The 26,877-nt window shown below is 44.4% G+C and overlaps 1 protein-coding gene across 1 annotated transcript; it reads left to right on the forward strand.

Moving 5' to 3' along the window:
• The first annotated feature begins 208 nt into the window (after window positions 1-208).
• Window positions 209-2,379, forward strand: LOC127295396 (laccase-19). The gene is made up of 2 exons (XM_051325333.2): window positions 209-389; window positions 526-2,379. The coding sequence occupies exons 1-2, from the start codon at window positions 285-287 to the stop codon at window positions 2,188-2,190; spliced, it is 1,770 nt and encodes a 589-aa protein (XP_051181293.1). The 5' UTR covers window positions 209-284; the 3' UTR covers window positions 2,191-2,379.
• The last annotated feature ends 24,498 nt before the right edge of the window (window positions 2,380-26,877 follow it).

Consider the following 26,877-nt stretch of genomic DNA (forward strand, 5'->3'; position numbering starts at 1 on the left):
TCTTCACCATGAAGCCAACCATGCACCACCAGTCCACCAGGTTGCATGGGCTTGCGTGAAAGATCAACTCAATTAAACTGACCAACTGGAAGCCAATGGATGATGCTAATCTCGGTTTCCTCTTGATTTGCCCGGTCAGCCATTTCAGACAACCGTTCTAGTCGGGTGTCTTGTCCGTTGAGGTGTATAAATAGAACGCAGCTCAGGCCTAGCAAAACCATCCTTCCAGCAAGCTAGCTAACTACTCAAAAGCATATCACTGAGTTTGCAGAGACCAATCAAGCATGGAGAAGCTCTCCATGGCGGCGAGCATCTTCTGCGCCGTGGCCCTTGCTGCTCTGGCAGTGGCGGCCGGCGGTGAGGCGGCAGTCGTGGAGCACACCTTTGTCGTGAGTGCAATATCTTTCTTCTTTTTTCTCTTTAGAAGATATCGATCGTGAGGAATACAATGTCGATCTAGTGTATGGTCTAGCACTCATCATCTTGACATGGTTTTTGACCAATCCATTGATTAATGATGATCAGGTGCACGAGATGAACCAGACGCACCTGTGCAACACGACCAAGATCTACGTCGTCAACGGGCAGCTCCCAGGCCCCACGATCGACGTCACTGACGGCGACACGGTGGTCGTCCACGTCGAGAACCGACTACCGCACGGCCTCACCATCCACTGGCATGGCGTCCGGCAGATACGGAGCTGCTGGTCCGACGGCGCCGGCTTCGTCACCGAGTGCCCCATCCCTCCCGGCGGCAACCACGTGTACCGCTTCAACGTCACCGGCCAGGTCGGCACGCTGTGGTGGCACGCGCACGTCACCTGCCTCCGCGCCACCGTCGCCGGAGCCTTCGTCATCCGCCCCAAGGGCGGCAGGTACCCGTTCCCGACCCCCACAAAGGACGTGCCCATCATCATCGGCGAGTGGTGGGAGCTCGACCTCGTCGAGCTCGACAGGAGGATGCACGACGGTAACTTCGACGACAACCCGCTCTCGGCCACCATCAACGGTAAGCTCGGCGACCTCAGCAACTGCTCCGGCAAGCCGGAAGAGAGCTTCGTCCTCGACGTGGTGCGCGGGAAGACCTACCTGCTGCGGATCGTCAACACGGCGCTCTTCTCCGAGTACTACTTCAAGGTGGCTGGGCACACGTTCACGGTGGTCGGCGCGGACGGCAACTACCTCACGCCGTACAAGACGGACATGGTCACCCTGGCGCCAGGCGAGGCCATGGACGTGCTCATGGCCGCTGACGCCCCGCCGGCGCACTACCACATGGTGGCGCTCGCGAACCAGCCGCCGGAGCCCGACCCGCAGATCCCGGGCTTCGTCTCGCGGGGTCTCGTCCGTTACGCCGGATCCGACAACAGCAACAACGGGCTGCCCGTGCCGACGCCGCTCATGCCGGACCAGCACAACACCATGCCGTCCTACTACTTCCACAACAACCTCACGGGCCTCGCGCACCCGGACCGGCACCGCGTCCCCATGCACGTCGACGAGCGCCTCTTCTTCACGCTCGGCCTCGGCTCGATCTGCCGCAACAACAGCACCTCCTGCAAGCGCCGCCGGAGTCCCGAGACCATCGTCGTGGCCACCATGAACAACGTCTCCTTCCGCCACCCGACCAACGCGTCGCTCCTCGAGAGGTACTATGAACGCCGGACGAGCGGGCTCTACACGGAGGACCTCCCCGACCATCCGCCGCACCCGTACAACTACACCGACCGCAACTTGATCCCGCCGGGCCCGCTGGAGGAGGCGCTGGAGCCGACGTTCAAGGCGACCAAGCTCCGGAGGTTCCGCTACAACACCTCCGTGGAGATCATCTTCCAGAGCACGGCGCTGCTGCAGAGCGACTCAAACCCCATGCACCTCCATGGCTATGATTTCTTCGTCCTCGCCATGGGGCTTGGCAACTACAATCCCAAGACTGACCCCAAGAAGTTCAACTACCACAACCCGCAGCTGAGGAACACGGTGCAGGTGCCCAGGACAGGATGGGCCGCCGTGCGCTTCGTCACCGACAACCCTGGCATGTGGTACCTGCACTGCCACTTCGAGTTCCACATCATCATGGGCATGGCCACGGCGTTCATCGTCGAGGACGGGCCGACGCCGGAGACCAGTCTACCCCCACCGCCACCAGAATTCAAGAAATGTGGTTCGAATGGCCTCACTCAGCCATAGAGCTAACTAACTCGATCGAGCGCACGTACGGTACATGGATCCCAAGATTTTTAAAATTCTTAGTAAAAAATAAGAACAAATAAATATGCATACAGGTATTTGCAATTTTATAGATTCTTCATTGTACTATTGACGAATGATTCTTACTGTACAAGGATGTATTTCTTTTATTTTACTTAGTAATCTCAATTGTGTCCACTAGGATTATGTTACAAAAAGTCGGGAATTTGATGAGAAATAAGAACATGAATATATTGCTTTCTCAAACAAATTGGTTTTGCTTACTCACACGATAACTTTTTTTTTTTTGAACTGAAACATATATATTCCATTAAACTGGCTCAGCTAACTCGCTGGCCACCAACTCAGTTACAACATCTGGTACTGACTCAACCCATCGAAGTCTAGATATGGTCTGATTAGCTCCAAAAGCAGCTAATACACGATAACTATTTGATTTTGCTCTTGTCCCCCTACACATAACAAATGGCAAAAACTCTATTGCACAAGCATGTGGGCGTTTAAGTCTTATCACGGCTGTAAATTCCGTCTCTAGGATCTACGCACTCACTTAACTCCGCTCAGACGTAATTACAAGCTAAACTAGCTTCCCAAAAAGGTTTATATTTTAAAACGGAGATAATATCAAATTTCTATTTTTAGACAATATTTTCCATTTCCTGAGATTTGTAGGTTAGCAAGTGCATCAAGCACTAGTGGAAAACGGGGCATTCGCACCGGTTGGTAAGGGTTTTTTTTACCGGTTGTTAACTTGTCAATGCCTACGGGTTGTAGACTAGGGTTTTAGTTAGAAGTAGAGGGCAAGTAGATCTCGAAGGTTTCAGCCGAAAAGTACTCGACGATATGAAAACTAGGGTTTGTGAGATAATCAATCGATGCTTTCTTTGTCCCTCGGCTCCCCCTTATATAGGAGGTGGAGTCGAGGGATTCGTGATACGCAAGTTACAGAGTCCGGGATGGTTTCCAACTCATCCCGCAATATTACAACTCTAGCTTTCCTTAACTAGCAACTTGGGCTTCCGATTCTTCTTATCCTTCGGGTCGTGGGCCTTCAGTAAACCCCGGGTACCATCTTCGGCAGGCCCATTGGGGATGCCTATGTCAGTAGCCCCCGAGATTTTGCTTGAATCGCAGAGTCAGGGAAAATCTCCACCTTTATATTTATTCGATAACTTTGAACTTTACCACATATCTTTGCATACGAATTTATATATTGTACAGGGATAATGGTAGTTGGGGCTAGTTCATCTGACGGATCAGGTACTAGTTAACTACTCTAGTGGCAATCCGCAAAAACCTACTTCAAGATCACGTCCCCGGACATGATCTCGGGATACTGGTGTAAACTTCGACAGGTGCCGCTTAAGGTCTTACCATTCTGTCGAGTCCCAGTCATATTTATCGGGTACCTAACGCGTCCGTTAGGATATTTCTTCGTATCTGTTGATACGGAAAAAAGTAGCAAACCGACGTCAGAGACGACGCCACGCCACACAGAACGGATCTGGGGTCTTACCTTCGCAAATTTTTGCGGCATTCAGAAATTGATCGGAACTTTGGCACTCTGAGAATATATTGTCGAGTGCTTTTTCTGCTGTTGGAATAACACATTTTATTGAGTCAACGGATGACTTATATTGCTTTCCCGATGGGAGTATATGTCGAGTTTATTTATATAACTCGAAATATGCTCACTTTTTCTTCTTCTTTTTCTCTCTTTCTTTTTATAATTTCATCGGGCACGCGTACAGCGTTACCGATGGGAGTAGCCCCCGAGGCTACAACCAAGGACTTGTGCTTGGGTGTAGGCTCCATGCCTTATGTTGCTATATTTTCCTTTCTCTCGAAGTTTTCAAATCTCTCGGGTGCGCGAACAGCCGAACACCGCTCCCAATGGGAGTAGCCCCCGAGGCTATGAGCAAATACTTGTATTTGATCATAGGCTCTCGCCATTTCTATTTTGTCTTTCTCGAGTTTTTCATTTTTCCAAAGTAGCCCCGTGTATTTGATAAAAAACTTGTATTTGACCAAAGGTTCTCGAAATAATCCACAATCTTCTGATGTCGTCGTTCTTATGAAGCTGCTTAGCCGAAATTTTCTCCTGCCAAGGTGACATCACTGCTGATGATAGCCACGACCGCTGTACCGGGAAAACGCGAGAACTGCTCTCTCTGCCTTGCGGGCCCAAATTACGCACCAAATTGACACGTCGTGCAAGTGGGGGACACACGTCCTCCGCTTTTTCTAGCGCTCGTACTGTAGCTCCTCTTCTTTCTCGTCTAAATGAAATTACTTTTTACCCCTTGTCCATGTGTACACCATCTGTCCCGCAATCTCTTCATCCAACGGCGCGTCGATTCACCGCACCTCTATATAAAGTCATCGTCTTCCTCCTTCAGTCCTTTCGCTCGCGCCGAACCTCTGCTTCTCCTCTGCAAAATCCTTCATTACTCCCATTGCTTCAAGCGCTCAACCACACTCTCACCTTTCTCCGCCGCACTCATTGATGCCACCTCGCGCCCGTTTGACTAGGCATAGCACTCCGGAGTCCAAGATGGCCGCCGATGATCTGGAGTGGGAGAGATCCAAGATCTCGAACCAGGACATGAACCTGCTGAAGAAGCTGGGGTTCACCAAGAAGGAGAAGACGCTGCGCTTACCCAAGGAGGAGAGCTATCCAACACCTCCAATCGAGTATCGGGTCAGTTTTGTTGACCATCTCATCCGAGGTCTTTCTCCCCCCATCCACGAGTTTCTTCGGGGTCTCCTTTTTGTTTATGGGCTTCAGCTGCATCAGTTGACGCCCAATTCCATCCTCCACGTGTCGATTTTTATCACACTGTGTGAGTGCTTCCTCGGGGTCCAACCTAATTGGGCTCTGTGGAAGCGTATCTTCTGCCTGCGCCGTAATGGCTCCCACAACGTCGCCTACAACATTGGCGGCGTTGTTATCTGCGTTCGTTCTGACGTCGAATACTTCGTCGTCAAATTCCCCGACTCCGTCCAAGGTTGGCGGAAGAGATGGTTGTATGTACATGAAGAAAGCTCCAATTCAGTGGAGGACAACATCGCCCCTTTTGACGGAGGAGCAAAAATCCTTCGCCGCCGTTCCTGGGATGCTGAAGCTACCGAAGCTGAGAAGTTGGCGACAGAAGCGCTAATGACTCGCATCCATGAGCTACAAAACACCCGCGGCAAGGAATTGTCGGGTATTGAGATCACAGCGTATTTCCTTAGGATTAGAGTGCAGCCTCTCCAGGCTCGCAAGAATCCCCTCTGGATGTATGCTGGTGAAAAAGACGTCGACAGGCTCTCCAAAGACCTTCCTTTGAAGGATTTTGAGAAGCTTATCCGAAGAATCTCATCGCTCAGCAAGAAGGATACCATTCCATCCTCTTGCCGTATTACGCCATATAGTGGCGCCAATCCCCTTCGCGAGGTAATTTTTCCTCTTAATTGCTATACTGTCTTCTCGAGTTTTTTTGTCGACTACTATCTTGCTAGCTTTTTTTGCATAACTTCTTTTTTTATCGACACTCTTTCTTTTTCTCAGAACCACCCCGTTCTTGCTTCTCTTCCTCCTCTTCCTGAGGGTGGAGAAGTTGAAGATCGTACCGTTGTCGATGATGACAACCAAGGTACCTCACGCCCTGAAAGTGAAGTCGCGGGTTCTCACAAATCCGCGGCTTCTTCTGAAAAAGAAGCTGAGTCTGAGGCCACTGCCTCGACACACTCCCTTCATTCCGCTGTTTCTCCAAGGAACAAGAGGAAAAGGGATGAAGTCGAAGATTTCAGCACCTCCAAAGCCGAAGAAGCTGGTCCTTCAGATAGGAAGGCAGCTTTCAATCCATACGATGATGCCCTCGTCAGCTCGTAAGTGCTCTATTGCTTCTTGTTATTTTGCTCTCGATGTTTTTGTCTATCTTGCTTCTTATATTGTCGCCATTTTACTACAGTGGTGACGAGGAAGAAGCGCAACCTATTGACGCGACTGCTCGAACGAGTACGTCACGTACTTTAGTTGTTTCTGAAGCGCAAGCTGATGGAGATGAATCTTCGCCTCCTCAGCAAAACGTCGAGCAGCCAACTCCTCCTGCAAGCCCCCGTGGCCCTCCGCCAAAAAGGGCAAGGGTCGAATCAATCACGGAGCCTGCCTTACAACTTGGTGGCTCCACGACTCCTCTTCTGGATGATGTAAGTCCCTTCTTCTTTTTTGTGCAAAGTACTTTCCGATGCTATCGACTTTTTGTTGTTTGCCTCTTTTTTGCTTTGTGCTGTCGAGCTTTTTAATATATTGACGCATTCTTTCTCTATCTTTCTTTATCAGCCTTTGATTAAGGAATTCATCCGCTTCGGTACCAAATTCGTCGGGTACCGTGATCATGCTAACAAAGCTGAAGGTAATATTTTGCTGCTTCCTCTGGCAAATGACTTCTCACTCCTTTCTTGTCGTGATTTTGACTGGTTTGTCTATTTTGGCATAAAATCTTGCGGAAGCCAACAAGCGTGCTGATGCACTTGCTCAAAAATTGGAGCAAAGTGAAAAGGCTCGTAAGAAGGCTGAAGCAGATGCTAAGAAGGCCAAGGCGGATGCTGCTGCTGTCAAAGATCTTCGGAAGAGACTTCATGACGCAGAAACTGCTTTAACCGACAAAGTGACTGAGCAAGCTGCTTGAGAAAAAGAGATCCTCAGTCGCTTACAATCGCAAAGTCGACATTTTGTTAGTAAGTGCTCGAATCCTTGTTTATTTCTTCGAATTGCTTCACTGTCTCGAGCATTCTTATTGACGAGCTTCCCTTTGCGTGTTTTCAGGGAGAACTCATCAAGAATACGAAGTGGAGGATCCTGAAGGCGATCAGCTTATCGACGCGCTCCCTCTTCTTGAAATCCATGGGGATGAAGCACGCGAAGGCCTTGCTGACGCTGAAGCAGGTCTGTCGAAGCTTTTCCCCTATTTCTTCCCAAAGAAAGAGGAGCCCGACACTTTTACTGCTCTCGCCAAAAGCTTCAATGTGCCGGAAGATCTTGGGCTCAAACTTCGCCAAGAAGGCCTGAAGATTGGTGTTGAAGGCACCATCGCTCTGATTGCTGATAGCCAGCAAAACGTCGACTGGGCTAAAGTTGGCGACATAAAGGAGATGGAAACGAAGAAATGGCAATCTCTAATTAGAGCTGCCAAGCCTCCCTCAAAGCCGATCCCCTCCCCGAGGTAATTTTTCCTCTTAATTGCTATACTGTCTTCTCGAGTTTTTTTGTCGACTACTATCTTGCTAGCTTTTTTTGCATAACTTCTTTTTTTATCGACACTCTTTCTTTTTCTCAGAACCACCCCGTTCTTGCTTCTCTTCCTCCTCTTCCTGAGGGTGGAGAAGTTGAAGATCGTACCGTTGTCGATGATGACAACCAAGGTACCTCACGCCTTGAAAGTGAAGTCGCGGGTTCTCACAAATCCGCGGCTTCTTCTGAAAAAGAAGCTGAGTCTGAGGCCACTGCCTCGACACACTCCCTTCCTTCCGCTGTTTCTCCAAGGAACAAGAGGAAAAGGGATGAAGTCGAAGATTCCGACACCTCCAAAGCCGAAGAAGCTGGTCCTTCAGATAGGAAGGCAGCTTTCAATCCATACGATGATGCCCTCGTCAGCTCGTAAGTGCTCTATTGCTTCTTGTTATTTTTCTCTCGATGTTTTTGTCTATCTTGCTTCTTATATTGTCGCCATTTTACTACAGTGGTGACGAGGAAGAAGCGCAACCTATTGACGCGACTGCTCGAACGAGTACGTCGCGTACTTTAGTTGTTTCTGAAGCGCAAGCTGATGGAGATGAATCTTCGCCTCCTCAGCAAAACGTCGAGCAGCCAACTCCTCCTGCAAGCCCCCGTGCCCCTCCGCCAAAAAGGGCAAGGGTCGAATCAATCACGGAGCCTGCCTTACAACTTGGTGGCTCCACGACTCCTCTTCTGGATGATGTAAGTCCCTTCTTCTTTTTTGTGCAAAGTACTTTCCGATGCTATCGACTTTTTGTTGTTTGCCTCTTTTTTGCTTTGTGCTGTCGAGCTTTTTACTATATTGACGCTTTCTTTCTCTATCTTTCTTTGTCAGCCTTTGATTAAGGAATTCATCCGCTTCGGTACCCAATTCGTCGGGTACCGTGATCATGCTAACAAAGCAGAAGGTAATATTTTGCTGCTTCCTCTGGCAAATAACTTCTCACTCCTTTCTTGTCGTGATTTTGACTGGTTTTGACTATTTTGGCATAAAATCTTGCGGAAGCCAACAAGCGTGCTGATGCACTTGCTCAAAAATTGGAGCAAAGTGAAAAGGCTCGTAAGAAGGCTGAAGCAGATGCTAAGAAGGCCAAGGCGGATGTTGCTGCTGTCAAAGATCTTCGGAAGAGACTTCATGACGCAGAAACTGCTTTAAGCGACAAAGTGACTGAGCAAGCTGCTTGAGAAAAAGAGATCCTCAGTCGCTTACAATCGCAAAGTCGACGTTTTGTTAGTAAGTGCTCGAATCCTTGTTTATTTCTTCGAATTGCTTCACTGTCTCGAGCATTCTTATTGACGAGCTTCCCTTTGCGTGTTTTCAGGGAGAACTCATCAAGAATACGAAGTGGAGGATCCTGAAGGCGATCAGCTTATCGACGCGCTCCCTCTTCTTGAAATCCATGGGGATGAAGCACGCGAAGGCCTTGCTGACGCTGAAGCAGGTCTGTCGAAGCTTTTCCCCTATTTCTTCCCGAAGAAAGAGGAGCCCGACACTTTTACTGCTCTCGCCAAAAGCTTCAATGTGCCGGAAGATCTTGGGCTCAAACTTCGCCAAGAAGGCCTGAAGATTGGTGTTGAAGGCACCATCGCTCTGATTGCTAATAGCCAGCAAAACGTCGACTGGGCTAAAGTTGGCGACATAAAGGAGATGGAAACGAAGAAATGGCAATCTCTAATTAGAGCTGCCAAGCCTCCCTCAAAGCCGATCCTTGCCTTCCTTGGTGTCAAACCAACTCCTGCTCCAAGCGCATCCAGGCCGGAGGTCAAGTAGACCACCCTATCTTTTTTTATTTTTTCTTTTTCCCTTTTGATGCTGTCGCCAAAGTAGCTTTGGCGACACTTACCCCACTAGTTTGTTAGGGCGACCTCCATTGTAATGTCTTGTAAATATTCTGAAAATCAATGGAATTCTATTTTGCTTGATGATTGATATCGAATCTTTTGTTTCAGTTGACATTTGACAACTATACTCCAACTCCTCGTCCTTCCGATGTTTTTCCTACTTCCTCCCGCTCGAAGAAAACGCCTATTAATAATGAGCTTGGTGAAGATTCCTCGAGTGTGGGTTCAGCGCAAGACTTGGAAGAACTTCGTCAGCAGCTTCAGTATGCGAAGAAGCAAACACTTGTGATAATGGAGCAATCTCGAAAGGCATCCGAAAAAGAGAAAGTTGCACTACATTCGCCTTAATGAAACCAAATTGCTGGCATTTTCAAGGTGTGAAGGTAGCTATTGCTGTCATTTTCAAGGTGTGAAGGTAGTATGTACTCCATCGTCCCACTTCTCTAGCTCCACCCATCACCCCTACTTGCAACTATCTGAAGATATTATAGTTTACGCATCTATCCTTTCTCTCTATGTTAACATTCTGACTACACGTTTTAAAAAAATGACACCACTGTTGGAGATATGCCCAAGAGGCAATAATAAAATGGTTATTATAATATATCTTTATGTTTATGATAATGTTTACATACATGCTATAATTGTATTAACCGAAACATTGATACATGTGTGTTATGTGAACAACAAGGAGTCCCTAGTAAGCCTCTTGTATAACTAGCTTGTTGATTAATAGATGATCATGGTTTCGTGATCATGAACATTGGATGTTATTAATAACAAGGTTATGTCATTATATGAATGATGTAATGGACACACCCAATTAAGCGTAGCACAAGATCACGTCATTCAGTCATTTGCTATAAGCTTTCGATACATAGTTACCTAGTCCTTTCGACCATGAGATCATGTAAATCACTTATACCGGAAAGGTACTTTGATTACATCAAATGCCACTGCGTAAATTGGTGGTTATAAAGGTGGGATTAAGTATCCGGAAAGTATGAGTTGAGGCATATGAATCAACAGTGGGATTTGTCCATCCCGATGACGGATAGATATACTCTGGGCCCTTGATACGTCTCCAACGTATCGATAATTTCTTATGTTCCATGCTTTTTTATGACAATACCTACATGTTTTGTTCACACTTTATGTCATATTTATGCATTTTCCGGAACTAACCTATTGACGAGATGCCGAAGTGCCAGTTCCTGTTTTCTGCTGTTTTTTGTTTCAGAAATCCTAGTAAGGTAATATTCTCGGAATTGGACGAAATCAACGCCCAATATCTTATAATTCCACGAAGCTTCCAGAACACCGAAGAGGGACCAGAGGAGAGCCATGATACGTCTCCAACGTATCTATAATTTCTGATGTTCCATGCTTGTTTTATGACAATACATACATGTTTTGTTCACACTTTATATCGTTTTATGCGTTTTCCGGAACTAACCTATTGACGAGATGCCGAAGGGCCAGTTGCTGTTTTCTGCTGTTTTTGGTTTCAGAAATCCTAGTAAGGAAATATTCTCGGAATCAGACGAAATCAACACCGAAGATCTTAAAATTCCCGGAAGCTTCCAGAGCACCGGAGAAAGGCCAGAGGGGAGCTAGGGGGGCCCCACCCCACTGGGCGGCGCGGCCAAGGGGGGGGGCGCCCCCCTAGTGTGTGGGTCCCCCGTGGCCCCTCCGACTCCGCCTCTTCGCCTATTTAGTCGTCCCTGACCTAAATCCTCGACCCCGTTCGACGAAACCAGAGAAAACCTTCCAGAGCCGCCGCCATCGCGAAACTCCAATTCGGGGGACAGAAGTCTCTGTTCCGGCACCCTGCCGGGATGGGGAATTGCCCGCGGAGTCATCTCCACCGCCGTCTCCACCGCCATCTTCACCGCCATCGCTGTCTCCATGATGAGGAGGGAGTAATTCACCCCCGGGGCTGAGGGCTCCGCTGTAGCTGTGTGGTTCATCTCTCTCTCTCTTTGTGATCAAGTTGAATATCATCTATGTGCTACTCTAGTGATGTTATTAAAGTAGTCTATTCCTCCTGCACGGTGTAATGGTGACAGTGTGTGCATCGTGTAGTACTTGGCGTGGGTTATGATTGTAATCTCTTGTAGATTATGAAGTTAACTATTGCTATGATAGTATTGATGTGATCTATGCCTCCTTCATAGTGTGATGGTGACAGTGTGCATGCTATGTTAGTTCTCGGTGTAATTGTGTTGATCTATCTTGCACTCTAAGGTTATTTAAATATGAACATTGAATATTGTGGAGCTTGTTAACTCCGGCATTGAGGATTCGTGTAATCCTACACAATTAGTGGTGTTCATCATCCAACAACAGAGTGTAGAGTGGTTCTATTATGTGATCATTGTTGAGAGTGTCCACTAGTGAAAGCAGGATCCCTAGGCCTTGTTTCCAAGCATCGAATCTCCGTTTGTTTATTGTTTTGTTGCATGTTTACTCGCTGCCATATTTTATTCAGATTGCTATTACCACTCATACTCATCCATATTACTTGCATCTCACTATCTCTTCGACGAACTAGTGCACCTATACATCTGACAAGTGTATTAGGTGTGTTGGGGACACAAGAGACTTCTTGTATCGTGATTGCAGGGTTGCTTGAGAGGGATATCTTTGACCTCTTCCTCCCTGAGTTCGATAAACCTTGGGTGATCCACTTAAGGGAAACTTGCTTCTGTTCTACAAACCTCTGCTCTTGGAGGCCCAACACTATCTACAAGAATAGAAGCATCCGTAGACATCAAGCACTTTTCTGGCGCCGTTGCTGGGGAACGAAGGAAAGCTACATCATTTCCTCCCTCGTCAACCACGCGCCAGTCCTGGACAGCACTAAGCACTTTTCTGGCGCCGTTGCCGGGGAGGAAAGGTAAAAGGTACTCACACTCCGGATCTCGGCTACTAAGCTATTTTCCGGCGCCGTTGTAAGTACTCGAAGCTATTTCCTTTAGATCCTGCAATTGCATCTTTTTGTTTCTTGTTTTACACTAGTTTGGCATAATGGAAAGCAACATGGAGCTTTTTATTCTTTTTCCTGAGTTAAGACATGGATGGTTTGATGCGAAAATTAAAAAACCCATGGAACATATTAGTATGAACACTTTGAATACCATTGTTGCTAATGATATAGAAAATTCTAAGCTTGGGGAAGCTGGCTTTGATGAGCATGATCTTTTTAGTCCCCCAAGCATTGAGGAGAAAATTTACTTTGATGATACTTTGCCTCCTATTTATGATGATTATAATGATAGTAGTCTTTTGGTGCCGCCTGTTATGGAGGATAAATTTGATTATGATTACAATATGCCTCCTATATTTGATGATGAGAATAATAATGATAGCTACTTTGTTGAATTTGCTCCCACTACAACTAATAAAATTGACTATGCTTATGTGGAGAGTAATAATTTTATGCATGAGACTCATGATAAGAATGCTTTATGTGATAGTTATATTGTTGAGTTTGCTCATGATTCTACTGAAAATATTTATGAGAGAGGAAAATATGGTTGTAGAAATTTTCAAGTTACTAAAACACCTCTCTATGTGCTAAATTTTTTGAAGCTACACTTGTTCTATCTTGCTATGCTTGTTACTTTGCTCTTTATGAACTTGTTTATTTACAAGATTCCTATGCATAGGAAGCATGTTAGGCTTAAATTTGTTTTGAATTTGCCTCTTGATGCTCTCTTTTGCTTCAAATACTATTTTTTGCGAGTGCATCATTAAAACTGCTGAGCCCATCTTAATGGTTATAAAGAAAGAACTTCTTGGGAGATAACCCATGTGTTTATTTTGCTACAGTACTTTTGTTTTATATTTGAGTCTTGGAAGTTGTTACTACTGTAGCAACCTCTCCTTATCTTAGTTTTGTTGCATTGTTGTGCCAAGTAAAGTCTTTGATAGTAAGGTTCATACTAGATTTGGATTACTGCGCAGAAACAGATTTCTTGCTGTCACGAATCTGGGCCTAATTCTCTGTAGGTACCTCAGAAAATTATGCCAATTTACGTGAGTGATCCTCAGATATGTACGCAATTTTCATTAAATTTGAGCATTTTCATTTGAGCAAGTCTGGTGCCTCTTAGAAATTCATCTTTACGGACTGTTCTGTTTTGACAGATTCTGCCTTTTATTTCGCATTGCATCTTTTGCTATGTTGGATGGATTTCTTTGTTCCATTGACTTCCAGTAGCTTTGTGCAATGTCCAGAAGTGTTAAGAATGATTGTGTCACCTCTGAACATGTGAATTTTGATTATGCACTAACCCTCTAATGAGTTGTTTTGAGTTTGGTGTGGAGGAAGTTTTCAAGGATCAAGAGAGGGAGATGATACAATATAATCAAGGAGAGTGAAAGCTCTAAGCTTGGGGATGCCCCGGTGGTTCATCCCTGCATATTTCAAAAAGACTCAAGCATCTAAGCTTGGGGATGCCCAAGGCATCCCCTTCTTCATCAACAAATTATCAGGTTCCTTCTCTTGAAACTATATTTTTATTCGGTCACATCTTATGTGCTTTACTTGGAGCGTATGTTTGTTTTCGTTTTTTTTTTGAATAAATGCTTGTGTGGGAGAGAAACACGCTCCGCTGGTTCATATGAACACATGTGTTCTTAGCTTTTAATTTTCATGGCGAAGGTTGAAAACTGCTTCGTTAATTGTTATATGGTTGGAAACGGGAAATGCTACATGTAGTAATTGGTATGATGTCTTGAATAATGTGATACTTGGCAATTGTTGTGCTCATGTTTAAGCTCTTGCATCATATACTTTGCACCTATTAGTGAAGAAATACATAGAGCTTGCTAAAATTTGGTTTGCATGATTGGTCACTCTAAGGTCTAGATATTTTCTGGTAAAGGTGTTTGAACAACAACGAAGACAATGTATAGTCCTATAATGCTCGCAATATGTTCTTATGTGAGTTTTGCTGTACCGGTTCATGCTTGTGTTTGTTTCAAATAACCTTGCTAGCCTAAGCCTTGTATTGAGAGGGAATACTTCTCGTGCATCCAAAATCCTTGAGCCAAAAACTATGCCATTCGTGTCCACCATACCTACCTACTACATGGTATTTCTCCGCCATTCCAAAGTAAATTGCTTGAGTGCTATCTTTAAACACTTCAAAATTTATTACCTCTGATTTGTGTCAATGTTTTATAGCTCATGAGGAAGTATGTGGTGTTTATCTTTCAATCTTGTTGGGCAACTTTCACCAATGGACTAGTGGCTTCATCCGCTTATCCAATAATTTTGCAAAAAGAGCTGGCAATGGGTTTCCCAGTCCCAAGTTAATTAACCATCATAATGTTACCAAAATAGACACTCCTCCATGGTATGTGATTGTTGGACGGCACCCGAGGATTCGGTTAGCCATGGCTTGAGAAAGAAATGGTGGGGAGGAGTGTCATCATAATAAAACTAAAATAAAAAGGCACTCCTTCATGGTATGAGATTGTTGGCAGGCACCCGAGGATTCGGTTAGCCATGGTTTGTGAAAGAAAGGTTGGAAGGAGTGCCACCCAAAAATAAAAATAATTCATGGGAGCCGCTCTTTGAAGGTTTGTCTGGCAAGGGGGGTTAGAGTGCCCACTACCATTCGTTGACAACAACAAACACCTCTCAAAACTCTACTTTTATGCTCTCTTTATGTTTTCAAAACCAAAGCTCTAGCACAAATATAGCAATCCCTGCTTCCCTCTGCGAAGGGCCATTCTTCTACTTTTATGTTGAGTCAGTTTACCCATTTCTCTCTATCTTAGAGGCAAACACTTGTGTTAACTGTGCATTGATTCTTACATACTTGCTTATTGCACTTGTTATATTGCTTTGAATTGACAACTATCCATGAGATATACATGTTACAAGTTGAAAGCAACCGCTGAAACTTAATCTTCCATTGTGTTGCTTCAATGCCTTTACTTTGAATTTATTGCTTTATGAGTTAACTCTTATGCAAGACTTATTGATGCTTGTCTTGAAAGTACTATTCATGAAAAGTCTTTGCTATATGATTCAATTGTTTACTCATTGCATTTACATTGCTTCGAATCGCTGCATTCATCTTATATGCTTTACAATAGTATGATTAAGATCATGTTGGTAGCATGTCACTTCAGAAATTATCTTTTATCGTTTACCTACTCGAGGACGAGTAGGAACTAAGCTTGGGGATGCTGATACATCTCCAACGTATCTATAATTTCTGATGTTCCATGCTTGTTTTATGACAATACCTACATGTTTTGTTCACACTTTATATCGTTTTTATGCGTTTTCCGGAACTAACCTATTGACGAGATGCCGAAGGGCCAGTTGCTGTTTTCTGCTGTTTTTGGTTTCAGAAATCCTAGTAAGGAAATATTCTCGGAATCGGACGAAATCAACACCGAAGATCTTAAAATTCCCGGAAGCTTCCAGAGCACCGGAGAAAGGCCAGAGGGGAGCCAGGGGGCCCCACCCCACAGGGCGGCGTGGCCAAGGGGGGGCGCCCCCCTAGTGTGTGGGTCCCCCGTGGCCCCTCCGACTCCGCCTCTTCGCCTATTTAGTCGTCCCTGACCTAAATCCTCGACCCCGTTCGACGAAACCAGAGAAAACCTTCCAGAGCCGCCGCCATCGCGAAACTCCAATTCGGGGGACAGAAGTCTCTGTTCCGGCACCCTGCCGGGACGGGGAATTGCCCCCGGAGTGATCTCCACCGCCATCGCTGTCTCCATGATGAGGAGGGAGTAATTCACCCCCGGGGCTGAGGGCTCCGCTGTAGCTATGTGGTTCATCTCTCTCTCTTTGTGATCAAGTTGAATATCATCTATGTGCTACTCTAGTGATGTTATTAAAGTAGTCTATTCCTCCTGCACGGTGTAATGGTGACAGTGTGTGCATCGTGTAGTACTTGGCGTGGGTTATGATTGTAATCTCTTGTAGATTATGAAGTTAACTATTTCTATGATAGTATTGATGTGATATATGCCTCCTTCATAGTGTGATGGTGACAGTGTGCATGCTATGTTAGTTCTCGGTGTAATTGTATTGATCTATCTTCCACTCTAAGGTTATTTAAATATGAACATTGAATATTGTGGAGCTTGTTAACTCCGGCATTGAGGGTTCGTGTAATCCTACACAATTAGTGGTGTTCATCATCCAACAACAGAGTGTAGAGTGGATCTATTATGTGATCATTGTTGAGAGTGTCCACTAGTGAAAGCAGGATCCCTAGGCCTTGTTTCCAAGCATCGAATCTCCGTTTGTTTACTGTTTTGTTGCATGTTTACTCGCTGCCATATTTTATTCAGATTGCTATTACCACTCATACTCATCCATATTACTTGCATCTCACTATCTCTTCGCCGAACTAGTGCACCTATACATCTGACAAGTGTATTAGGTGTGTTGGGGACACAAGAGACTTCTTGTATCGTGATTGCAGGGTTGCTTGAGAGGGATATCTTTGACCTCTTCCTCCCTGAGTTCGATAAACCTTGGGTGATCCACTTAAGGGAAACTTGCTGCTGTTCTACAAACTTCTGCTCTTGGAGGCCCAACACTGTCTACAAGAATAGAAGCATCCGTAGACATCAAGCCACAGGGCCACCACACATGGTGGCGGCGCGGCCCAAGGGGGGGCGCCCCCTATTGTCTGGCCCCACCAGGGCCCCTCCGAGGCAGCCCTTCCGCCTACTTAAGGACTCCGTCGCGAAAACCCTAAAGGAATAAGCCACGGTACGAGAAACCTTCCAGAGCCGCCGCCATCGCGAAGCCAAGATTTGGGGGACAGAAGTCTCTGTTCCGGCACGCTGCCGGGACGGGGAATTGCCCCCGGAAGGCATCTCCATCGACACCACCGCCATCTTCATCACCGCTGATGTCTCCCATGAGGAGGGAGTAGTTCTCCCTCGAGTCTAAGGGCTATACCGGTAGCTATGTGGTTAATCTCTCTCTCCCATGTACTTCAATACAATGATCTCATGAGCTGCCTTACATGATTGAGATCCATATGATGAGCTTTGTAATCTAGATGTCGTTATGCTATTCAAGTGGATTTTACTTATGTGATCTCCGGAGACTCTTTGTCCCACGTGTGTAAAGGTGACAGTGTGTGCACCGTGTGGGTCTCTTAGGCTATATTTAACAGAATACTTATTCACTGGGTTATGATTTGAGTTGGATGTCTCTATGAAATTGTGGTGTGTTAGTACCTCATATGAATGCTCACAGTGACAGCGTGGGGTGTTTATTAGTACTTGGGAATACATCTTTAAGGTTTGCCTACATGATGAATTAGTGTTCGTTATCTTGCCAGAGAGTAATTCAGAATAGCATAGTGAAGTGCTTATTTATATTCCTTTATGATTGCAATGTTGCGAGTGTCCACTAGTGAAAGTATGATCCTTAGGCCTTCTTTCTAAGCATTGAATCACCGTTTATTTACTGTTCTGTTACATGTTTACTTGCTGCTATATTTATTTCAGATTGCTATTACCACTCATATTCATTCATACCACTTGTATTTCACTATCTCTTCGCCGAACTAGTGCACCTATACACCTGACAAGTGTATTGGGTGTGTTGGGGACACAAGAGACTTCTTGTATCGTAATTGCAGGGTTGCTTTAGAGGGATATCTTTGGCCTCTTCCTCCCTGAGTTCGATAAACCTTGGGTGATCCACTTAAGGGAAAACTTGCTGCTGTTCTACAAACCTCTGCTCTTGGAGACCCAACACTGTCTACAGGAAAAGAAGCGTGAGTAGTCATCAAGTTATTTTCTGGCGCCGTTGCCGGGGAGGTAAGGTAAAAGGTATTCACATCCTCCGACTATTAAGCTATTTCCTAGCACTGTTATGTTGAGAATCTTGAAGTTACTCGTGGTTTATCTTCCTATGTTTGTCACTTTGTTCTTCATGAATTTGTTTATTTACAAGATTCCTTTTCATAAGAAGTGGGTTAGACTTAAATGTGTTTTGAATTTGCTTTTTGATGCTCTCTTTTGCTTCAAGTCTCATCCTTATGTGAGCATCATTGAAATTGCTGAGCCCATCTTAATGGCTATAAAGAAAGCACTTCTTGGGAGATAACCCATGTTTTTATTTTACTACAGCAATTTTGTTTTATATTTGAGTCTTGGAAGTTGTTACTACTATAGCAACCTCTTCTTATCTTTAATTTATTGCATTGTTGTGCCAAGTAAAGTCTTTGATAGTAAGGTTGATAATAGATTTGGATTACTGCGCAGAAACAGATTTCCTGCTGTCACGAATTTGGGCAGGGTTCTCTGTAGGTAACTCAGAAAAATATGCCAATTTACGTGCGTGATCCTCAGATATGTACGCAACTTTCATTCAATTTGAGCATTTTCATCTGAGCAAGTTAAGTGCCCCAGAAAAATTTGTCTTTACGGACTGTTCTGTTTTGACAGATTTTGCCTTTTATTTTGCATTGCCTGTTTTGCTATGTTGGATGGATTTCTTTGTTCCATTAACTTTCAGAAGCTTTGAGCAATGTCCAGAAGTGTTAAGAATGATTGTGTCACCTCTGAACATGTGAGTTTTTGATTATGCACTAACCCTCTAATGAGTTTGTTTTGAGTTTGGTGTGGAGGAAGTTTTCAATGGTCAAGAGAGGAGGATGATATATGATTAAGAAGTGTGAAAAGTCTAAGCTTGGGGATGCCCCCGTGGTTCATCCCTGCATATTTCAAGAAGACTCAAGCGTCTAAGCTTGGGGATGCCCAAGGCATCCCCTTCTTCATCAACAATTTATCAGGTTTCTTCTATTGAAACTATATTTTTATTCCGTCACATCTTATGTACTTTACTTGGAGCGTCTGTTTGTTTTTATTTTTGTTTTATTTGAATAAATTCATGCTTGTGTGGGAGAGAGACACGCTCCGCTGGTTCGTATGAACACATGTGTTCTTAGCTTTACTTTTAGTGTTCATGGCTTCGTTCATTGTTATTCGGTTGGTTAAGGAAATGTTGCATGTGGAACACTTGCATAATATTGTAGATCATTGAGCTTTGATAACTTGATTCTTTGCAAACGTTTTGAGGTATTTAGATGGTAAGGCTTGCTGGATAAATAAGTTAAAATTAGTAGTGGATTGTTGTCTTTAAGCTTGTGTCGTACTACAAACTCTATTTAAATAGTTGAAGGTGTAGTTGGACTTGATAGCTTTCCATGTCTGAGAGTTCATCGTAATAACTAAGTTGTGCTGAAGGTCGAGGGAGCTAGCGGGGTACTTGTGCCACCGTGAACGGCCCTCCTTGGAGTAAATTTTAATCATGCTCTTAATGATGAACCTGCTAGTTGTTTGCAATAAGCTTGTGAGTTTTTTTTGACTAATGTTAAGCTACGGTTTTTGGCACTTCCACCATCCAAATTTGCTAGCCTCTTCGGTACTGTGCATTGCCTTTTGCTCACATTGAGAATTGTGCATACTTCGCCGGTACATCCAAACCCATGGGAGGACTTTCTCTTGTTCTCCTACACATAAGCCTATACATCTCCTCAAAACAGCCACCATACGTCCATACCTACCTACCACAGCATTTCCATAGCTGTTCCGAGATATATTGCCATGCAACTTCCATTTTACATTACATTACATGTTGTCATTTATCATTTATACATTGCTTTGCATGATTCTATACAGCTGATGTGTGTACCCATGTTACGCTAGATCATTGCACATCCTGCTACACTGGCAGAGGCATACAGTTTTATACATCATGTTTCATTCATTATGAGTTATTTGTACCAAAAAGTGTGTTGTCATATTAGGATGTTGCCCCTAAAAGTGAAAAGAGCCATGGAGGCCATCAAAAAGAGAAAAAGAAAAGAAGGAAAAAAAATAGAAAGAAAGAAAAAGAAAAAGAAAAAAAAAGAGAATAAAGCAAAAGGGGGCAGCATTACTATCTTTTATCCACACTTGTGCTCATGTTTTAGCACCTGCACTATTCATAGTCATCATTTGTGCTCGCGTTTAGCACCTACGCTCCATATGAGAGAGTTTTCATGTTTTACTAGTATAACTACGTGGGGAATTTACACTATAGAACTTGGGTTGTATATTCCAATGATGAGCTTCCTCAAAAGTGCTCTAGGTCTTCGTGAGCAACCAAGTTGGATGCACCCCCACTAGTTCCATTGGAGAGCTTTCATATACATATAGCTCTATGTGCATCCGTTGCATGGCAATCACTACTCCTTGCATAGCTTCGATCATAAGACTTCCTCTTGTCTAATGATCACTTATAGCTTTGTAAGACTTTCTTCCATTTGGTCTTCCAAACCCCCATTAACGTTCTTTATGCCATAACATCCTGGTGCTAATACCAAATGCTTGCGCTCACCGGTTGAGTAGACTTCGAAATAGTTGATTCATGACGTTCATGTTTATGTTTACTTGACTGAATCCTTCTTATGTTGTGAAAATTTACTTGATGCTTGGAATGAAGGATAGAACTTCTACGCTGAATACTTAACACATCTTTAATGAACTTTGTACGGTTTCATGTCTTTGAAGCAATAGTTCATGAAAACTTCTAGCTTGTTTAACTCTTGCATTATCATCTCTTATATCAATATAGACATTTGCTTTGAGTGATTTGATCTCAGTTCACATGCTTAACATCATTATTGGATCAAGATTATGTTGGTAGCATGTCACTTCAGAAATTATCTTTGTTATCGTTTACCTACTCGAGGACGAGTAGGAACTAAGCTTGGGGATGCTGATACGTCTCCAACGTATTGATAATTTCTTATGTTTCATGCTTGTTTTATGACAATACCTACATGTTTTGTTCACACTTTATGTCATATTTATGCATTTTCCGGAACTAACCTATTGACGAGATGCCGAAGTGCCAGTTCCTGTTTTCTGCTGTTTTTGGTTTCAGAAATCCTAGTAAGGAAATATTCTCGGAATTGGACGAAATCAACGCCCAGTATCTTATAATTCCACGAAGCTTCCAGAACACCGAAGAGGGACCAGAGGAGAGCCACAGGGCCACCACACATGGTGGCGGCGCGGCCCAAGGGGGGGCGCCCCCTATTGTTTGGCCCCACCAGGGCCCCTCCGAGGCTGCCCTTCCACCTACTTAAGGACTTCGTCGCGAAAACCCTAAAGGAATAAGCCACGGTACGAGAAACCTTCCAGAGCCGCCGCCATCGCGAAGCCAAGATTCGGGGGACAGAAGTCTCTGTTCCGGCACGCCGCCGGGACGGGGAATTGCCCCCGGAAGGCATCTCCATCGACACCACCGCCATCTTCATCACCGCTGCTATCTCCCATGAGGAGGGAGTAGTTCTCCCTCGAGGCTAAGGGCTGTACCGGTAGGTATGTGGTTAATCTCTCTCTCCCATGTACTTCAATACAATAATCTCATGAGCTGCCTTACATGATTGAGATCCATATGATGAGCTTTGTAATCTAGATGTCGTTATGCTATTCAAGTGGATTTTACTTATGTGATCTCCGGAGACTCCTTGTCCCACGTGTGTAAAGGTGACAGTGTGTGCACCGTGTGTGTCTCTTAGGCTATATTTCACAGAATACTTATTCACTGAGTTATGATTTGAGTTGGATGTCTCTATGAAATTGTGGTGTGTTAGTACCTCCTATGAATGCTCACAGTGACAGCGTGGGGTGTTTATTAGTACTTGGGAATACATCTTTAAGGTTTTCCTACATGATGAATTAGTGTTCGTTATCTTGCCAGAGAGTAATTCAGAATAGCATAGTGAAGTGCTTATTTATATTCCATTATGATTGCAATGTTGCGAGTGTCCACTAGTGAAAGTATGATCCCTAGGCCTTGTTTCTAAGCATTGAATCACCGTTTATTTACTGTTCTGTTACATGTTTACTTGCTGCCATATTTATTTCAGATTGCTATTACCACTCATATTCATTCATACCACTTGTATTTCACTATCTCTTCGCCGAACTAGTGCACCTATACACCTGACAAGTGTATTGGGTGTGTTGGGGACACAAGAGACTTCTTGTATCGTAATTGCAGGGTTGCTTGAGAGGGATATCTTTGACCTCTTCCTCCCTGAGTTCGATAAACCTTGGGTGATCCACTTAAGGGAAACTTGCTGCTGTTCTACAAACCTCTGCTCTTGGAGGCCCAACACTGTCTACAGGAAAAGAAGCGTGAGTAGACAAGTAAAATATCGCGTGACAAAGGGAATCGGTATCATATGTAAATGGTTCAGTCGATCACTAAAGTCATCGTTGAATATGTGGGAGCCATTATGGATCTCCAGATCCCGCTATTGGTTATTGGTCGGAGAGAGGTCTCAACCATGTCTACATAGTTCGCGAACCGTATGGTGACACACTTAAGGTTTGATGTCGTTTAAGTACATATGGAATATGGAATGGAGTTCGAAGTTTTGTTCGGAGTCTCGGATGGGATCCAGGACATCACGAGGAGGTCCAAAATGGTCCGGAGAATAACATTCATATATAGGAAGTCATATTCCAAGTTTGGAAATGATTCGGTGCATTTATGGCAGGTTCTAGAAAGTTCTAGAAAAGTCTGGTAGAAATCACCATGGAAAGTGGAGTCCCAGAGGGACTCCCCCTTGCATGGCCAGCCAAACCCTAAAGGGTGGAGTCCCAGGTGGACTCCACCATAGGTGGCCGGCCACCCCACCTAAAGGAAAGGTGGGAGTCCCACCTTGGGTAGGACTCCCTCCTTGAGTAGGTTTCCCACCTATGGGAGGTTTTGTTGTTGGGGTCTTATTCGAAGACTTGGACTACAACTCTTGGGATTTCCACCTATATAATGAGGAGAAGAGGGAGGGGGCAGCCACTCTTTGCCGCACCACCTAGGGTTGCCCATGGCCGGCGCCCTAGCCACCCCCTCTCCCCAAACCCTAGCCTCTCCTCCTCCACATAATACTCCCGCAGCGCATAGGCGAGGCCCTGCGGAGTTGTCCACCACCACCGCCACCACGCCGTCGTGCTGCCGGGATTCCGAGGAGGATCTACTACTTCCGCTGCCCGCTGAAACGGGGAGAAGGACGTCGTCTTCATCAACACCGAACGTGTGACCGAGTACGGAGGTGCTGCCCGATTGTGGCACCGTCAAGATCTTCTACGCGCTTTTGAAAGCGGCAAGTGATCGTCTACCGCAGCAACGAGAGCCTCCTCTCGTAGGCTTTGGAAATCTTCAAGGGTTAGTCACGTTCATCCCCTCGTTGCTCCCATCTTCTAGATTGCATCTTGCCTTGGATTGCGTTCTCGCGGTAGGAAATTTTTTGTTTTCTATGCTACGAATCCCTACAACCACAACTGATACTCTCGCCTTCCCATTGCAAGATGGTGCTCGGTGGAGAGGTAGATGTGTGCCAGATGATTAGGAAGATCGGAAATGTTGCTTGCTTTATGCGTCATTTCAATGGCGATCTAACATATGCAGTTTATAGACTCTGACATGCACCTCCCAGCGCAAGATGGCTATTATTTTCTTACATACTTCGCAAACTGCTAGATTTTTATTTGATAGAACCGACCTTGAAGATGTTCGTTGGGTCAAATGAAAAATATCACACCCCCATAAAAAAGCATAGACATGCACCCAACTACTATCCGGTGGATGGACCCTTGAGCCACTTGATCAGCCCTAGCAAATTTACCATTGTCCATGTTTGAATGTTGGTCCTTAATTTAGCTTACTTTTCTTTCTGAATTTCGTTAGTACTACGGTATGGGTTTTGTTTCCATCATAAAATTAGAATGAATTTCACTTTTTACCCTGTATTTGTGTATTTGAGGTACATATTACCCTATCTAGTGAAAACTCCATCTAGATGACCCCTTTCGGAAACTTTTGACCTTTTTTTATCATGTGAGTTCATTGGGCAAGGTACGAAGTCATGATTACTGCTCGAAATTATTAGGACATCAGTGAAAATAGTAAGTATTGTGAAGAGAAGGTTGGACTTGATTGATGATGCCCGAGTTGATATCTACATATTCTATGGCGCAACATTGACTTAACAAGTTGACCTTATCTAACAACAAAAGGTGAATGCTAAAATTGGGCAAAACCGTATTCATACTTTTCTTAAATGGTACATTTTGGTAAAACTTTTACTAGATGGGGTTTTTGTTTCACAAATACACAATTGTGGGGTAATAAGACAAATTCACTAAAAGTTATAACTCGAGCGGGCTCCCCCTTTCCTTCTCTCCTCCCCTCCTCTTCTCGAGCAGTAATACTACACATACATAAAATTATTACGGAATTTTCTTACGGACATCAGCTAGCAACGCACCACAACAGAACGTGCACAGTGATTCAAGGGGATAATCCAAGATCATCCAATCAATTGATTGCACATCAGTTCGTAGACATTTTTGTAACCCTTACGGTCCGTAGGTGTACAATTATTGCTTCTTGAGAGTCACCTACTACTCCATGACTCCTCTCCCTCCCAGATCAGGTGGATCTGCTGGCGGAAGATGGTGGGGGAGGGTAGCAAGACCTCCTATGTATATTATCCTAGCAGTCGTTGTAGGCATATGTGCCAGAGTGGCGGTATCCCGTTGGGGTATCTGCGCCTGGAGAGGACGAACTGCTCCTAGCAAATGGCGGCGGCGATGAGGTTGCTCGCGGTGCTCTAGCACACGGAACCAAGGACTTGGAATAGTGTCCCCCCATCAATACAGCTAGCTTGAGCGCGGAGCTTGGTCTTGTGTGGATCTGTAGGCTCCTCGATTCACTCATTGTGGTCGTGGTGATAGACAGGAGGGGAAAGAGGAAGATGTGCTTCCACCATCAGGTGCTCAGCGAAAAGTACCTGCACGTGCGGCTGCACGCACACTTGAAGCTGTAGTAGATGCAGTTCCCATGCTCCGGCGTTTGAGACACTCCATGCCAGGAAGAGATATTCTTCCCCGTATCATCGTCCTCTATGTGAGGATCTTCTTCGACCTCAGCATGTGAGGATATTTTTCGACCTCAGCCTAGGACTAATTTTCATTGACGCCCCAAGTGAAAAGCAGGGGTCTGGTCGGGGGTCCAGAAGGCTATGGACTGGATCACATTTTCATGTTATGATTTAGTGCCTTGATTGTAATTTATCGGCCACATATTGTAATACCTTGTTCTGTTCAAGGGGCTCTGTATACTTGTATTATCCGCATGAATAGTATATGCTTTCACACCTTTCGGGCCTCTCCGTTCAATTTTTTTTTAACTCGTCAATACTTATTTCAGAATTTTTTCAGACAACAATTTTTGTATTTAGAGAAACTTTTACCAAAGTATTATATTGAAATTGTTGTTAGTATAGTACGAAATTTCTATATAAAATATATTTTGGAACCCATAATTAAAAGATCAAACAGAGTCGAACTTCTATTGAAATTTTAACGGAATTTCGGACACGGGTAAATATATGAAATTTTCATATTTCCACCAATGAGGTGGATAATTATAGACCAAAGGTAATATGTAAAAAAGTGTACCTTTGTATAGTTTTAAAATGATTTTATATATGTTTTAGAACATTTTGATGATACGTTTCCGAGTCAATCTGTCAATGCTAACATGGCGATTCAATATAGCTAAATTTACGTATGCACAAAAATCCATAGCAGGAAAAAAATTCAACTAGCATGATATGCATATATGAATTGACTTTCTTAATCATGTCGCGACCTCTGTGTTGTTCTTGTTCGAACATAGTATTTCCTAGTCCGCACCTCCACCCCCTCCAACCATTCATGTCGCCATCCACACAAGATCGACTGTCTATTACCGCAAATTGACATGTGTACTGGCGCCGTTGTCTGTTGCTGCAATTGGAGATGCTCCTCTCTGCCGTGAGCGTGAGGGAGAGGTTGTATTGGAGGCGAGGATAAGGAGAAGACGAGAGGCACGCTAGATTTTGCCCCAGCATTAAAACATTAGAAAAAATAGGAAAAACGAGTCACTAACTCGTAGGAATAATACGGAAAGCTTTGAAATAAAGGCTATTGGAGGCTTGGAGCTAATAGCATATTTGAGCTCTAAGAATTAGTGCCAGAATGGTAGCAGGCCCGGTTTTAGAGCTTTTTTTTTACAATCAGTACCACATATATTTGAAGTAGTAAATAGTATTTTACCCGTAAAAAATTATAGTTGCAAATAGTACATGGTAGAGACACATGAGCTGTCTCCAATAATTATACAAAATAAAGTATAAAAAGTAAATCTTCGAAGTATTAAAATTCTGTCTTCTTTCATAATATAATCTTGGTATTTTTATAAGGCAGCTGAAAGAAAATACCAAACTATAAACCTGTAAATACTCACAAAAACCTTGTTTTAAAGCTGCCGTTGAAGATGTTCCATGTTTTAACACAGAGTAGTAGATAGAAAAAATAACGATTTGAACTTGGGCGAAGGAAAGATCGGCCTCAACGACGATCCTCAGCCTGTTTCGCTACAGCCCGGCCCGTTTTACATCTGGTTGCCGACCTAGAATCCTAGGCTGATTCAGTTTTAGAAGTCAGAAATCCAAGAT

This window comes from Lolium perenne, chromosome 4 (genome assembly GCF_019359855.2).
Source record: "Lolium perenne isolate Kyuss_39 chromosome 4, Kyuss_2.0, whole genome shotgun sequence".
NCBI lineage: Eukaryota > Viridiplantae > Streptophyta > Magnoliopsida > Poales > Poaceae > Lolium > Lolium perenne.

Coding starts and splice junctions, on each gene's coding strand:
- LOC127295396 (XM_051325333.2), top strand. CDS start 285: ATGGAGAAGCTCTCCATGGCGGCGAGCATCTTCTGCGCCGTGGCCCTT. Junction 390..525: donor TCGTGGAGCACACCTTTGTC/GTGAGTGCAATA, acceptor AATGATGATCAG/GTGCACGAGATGAACCAGAC.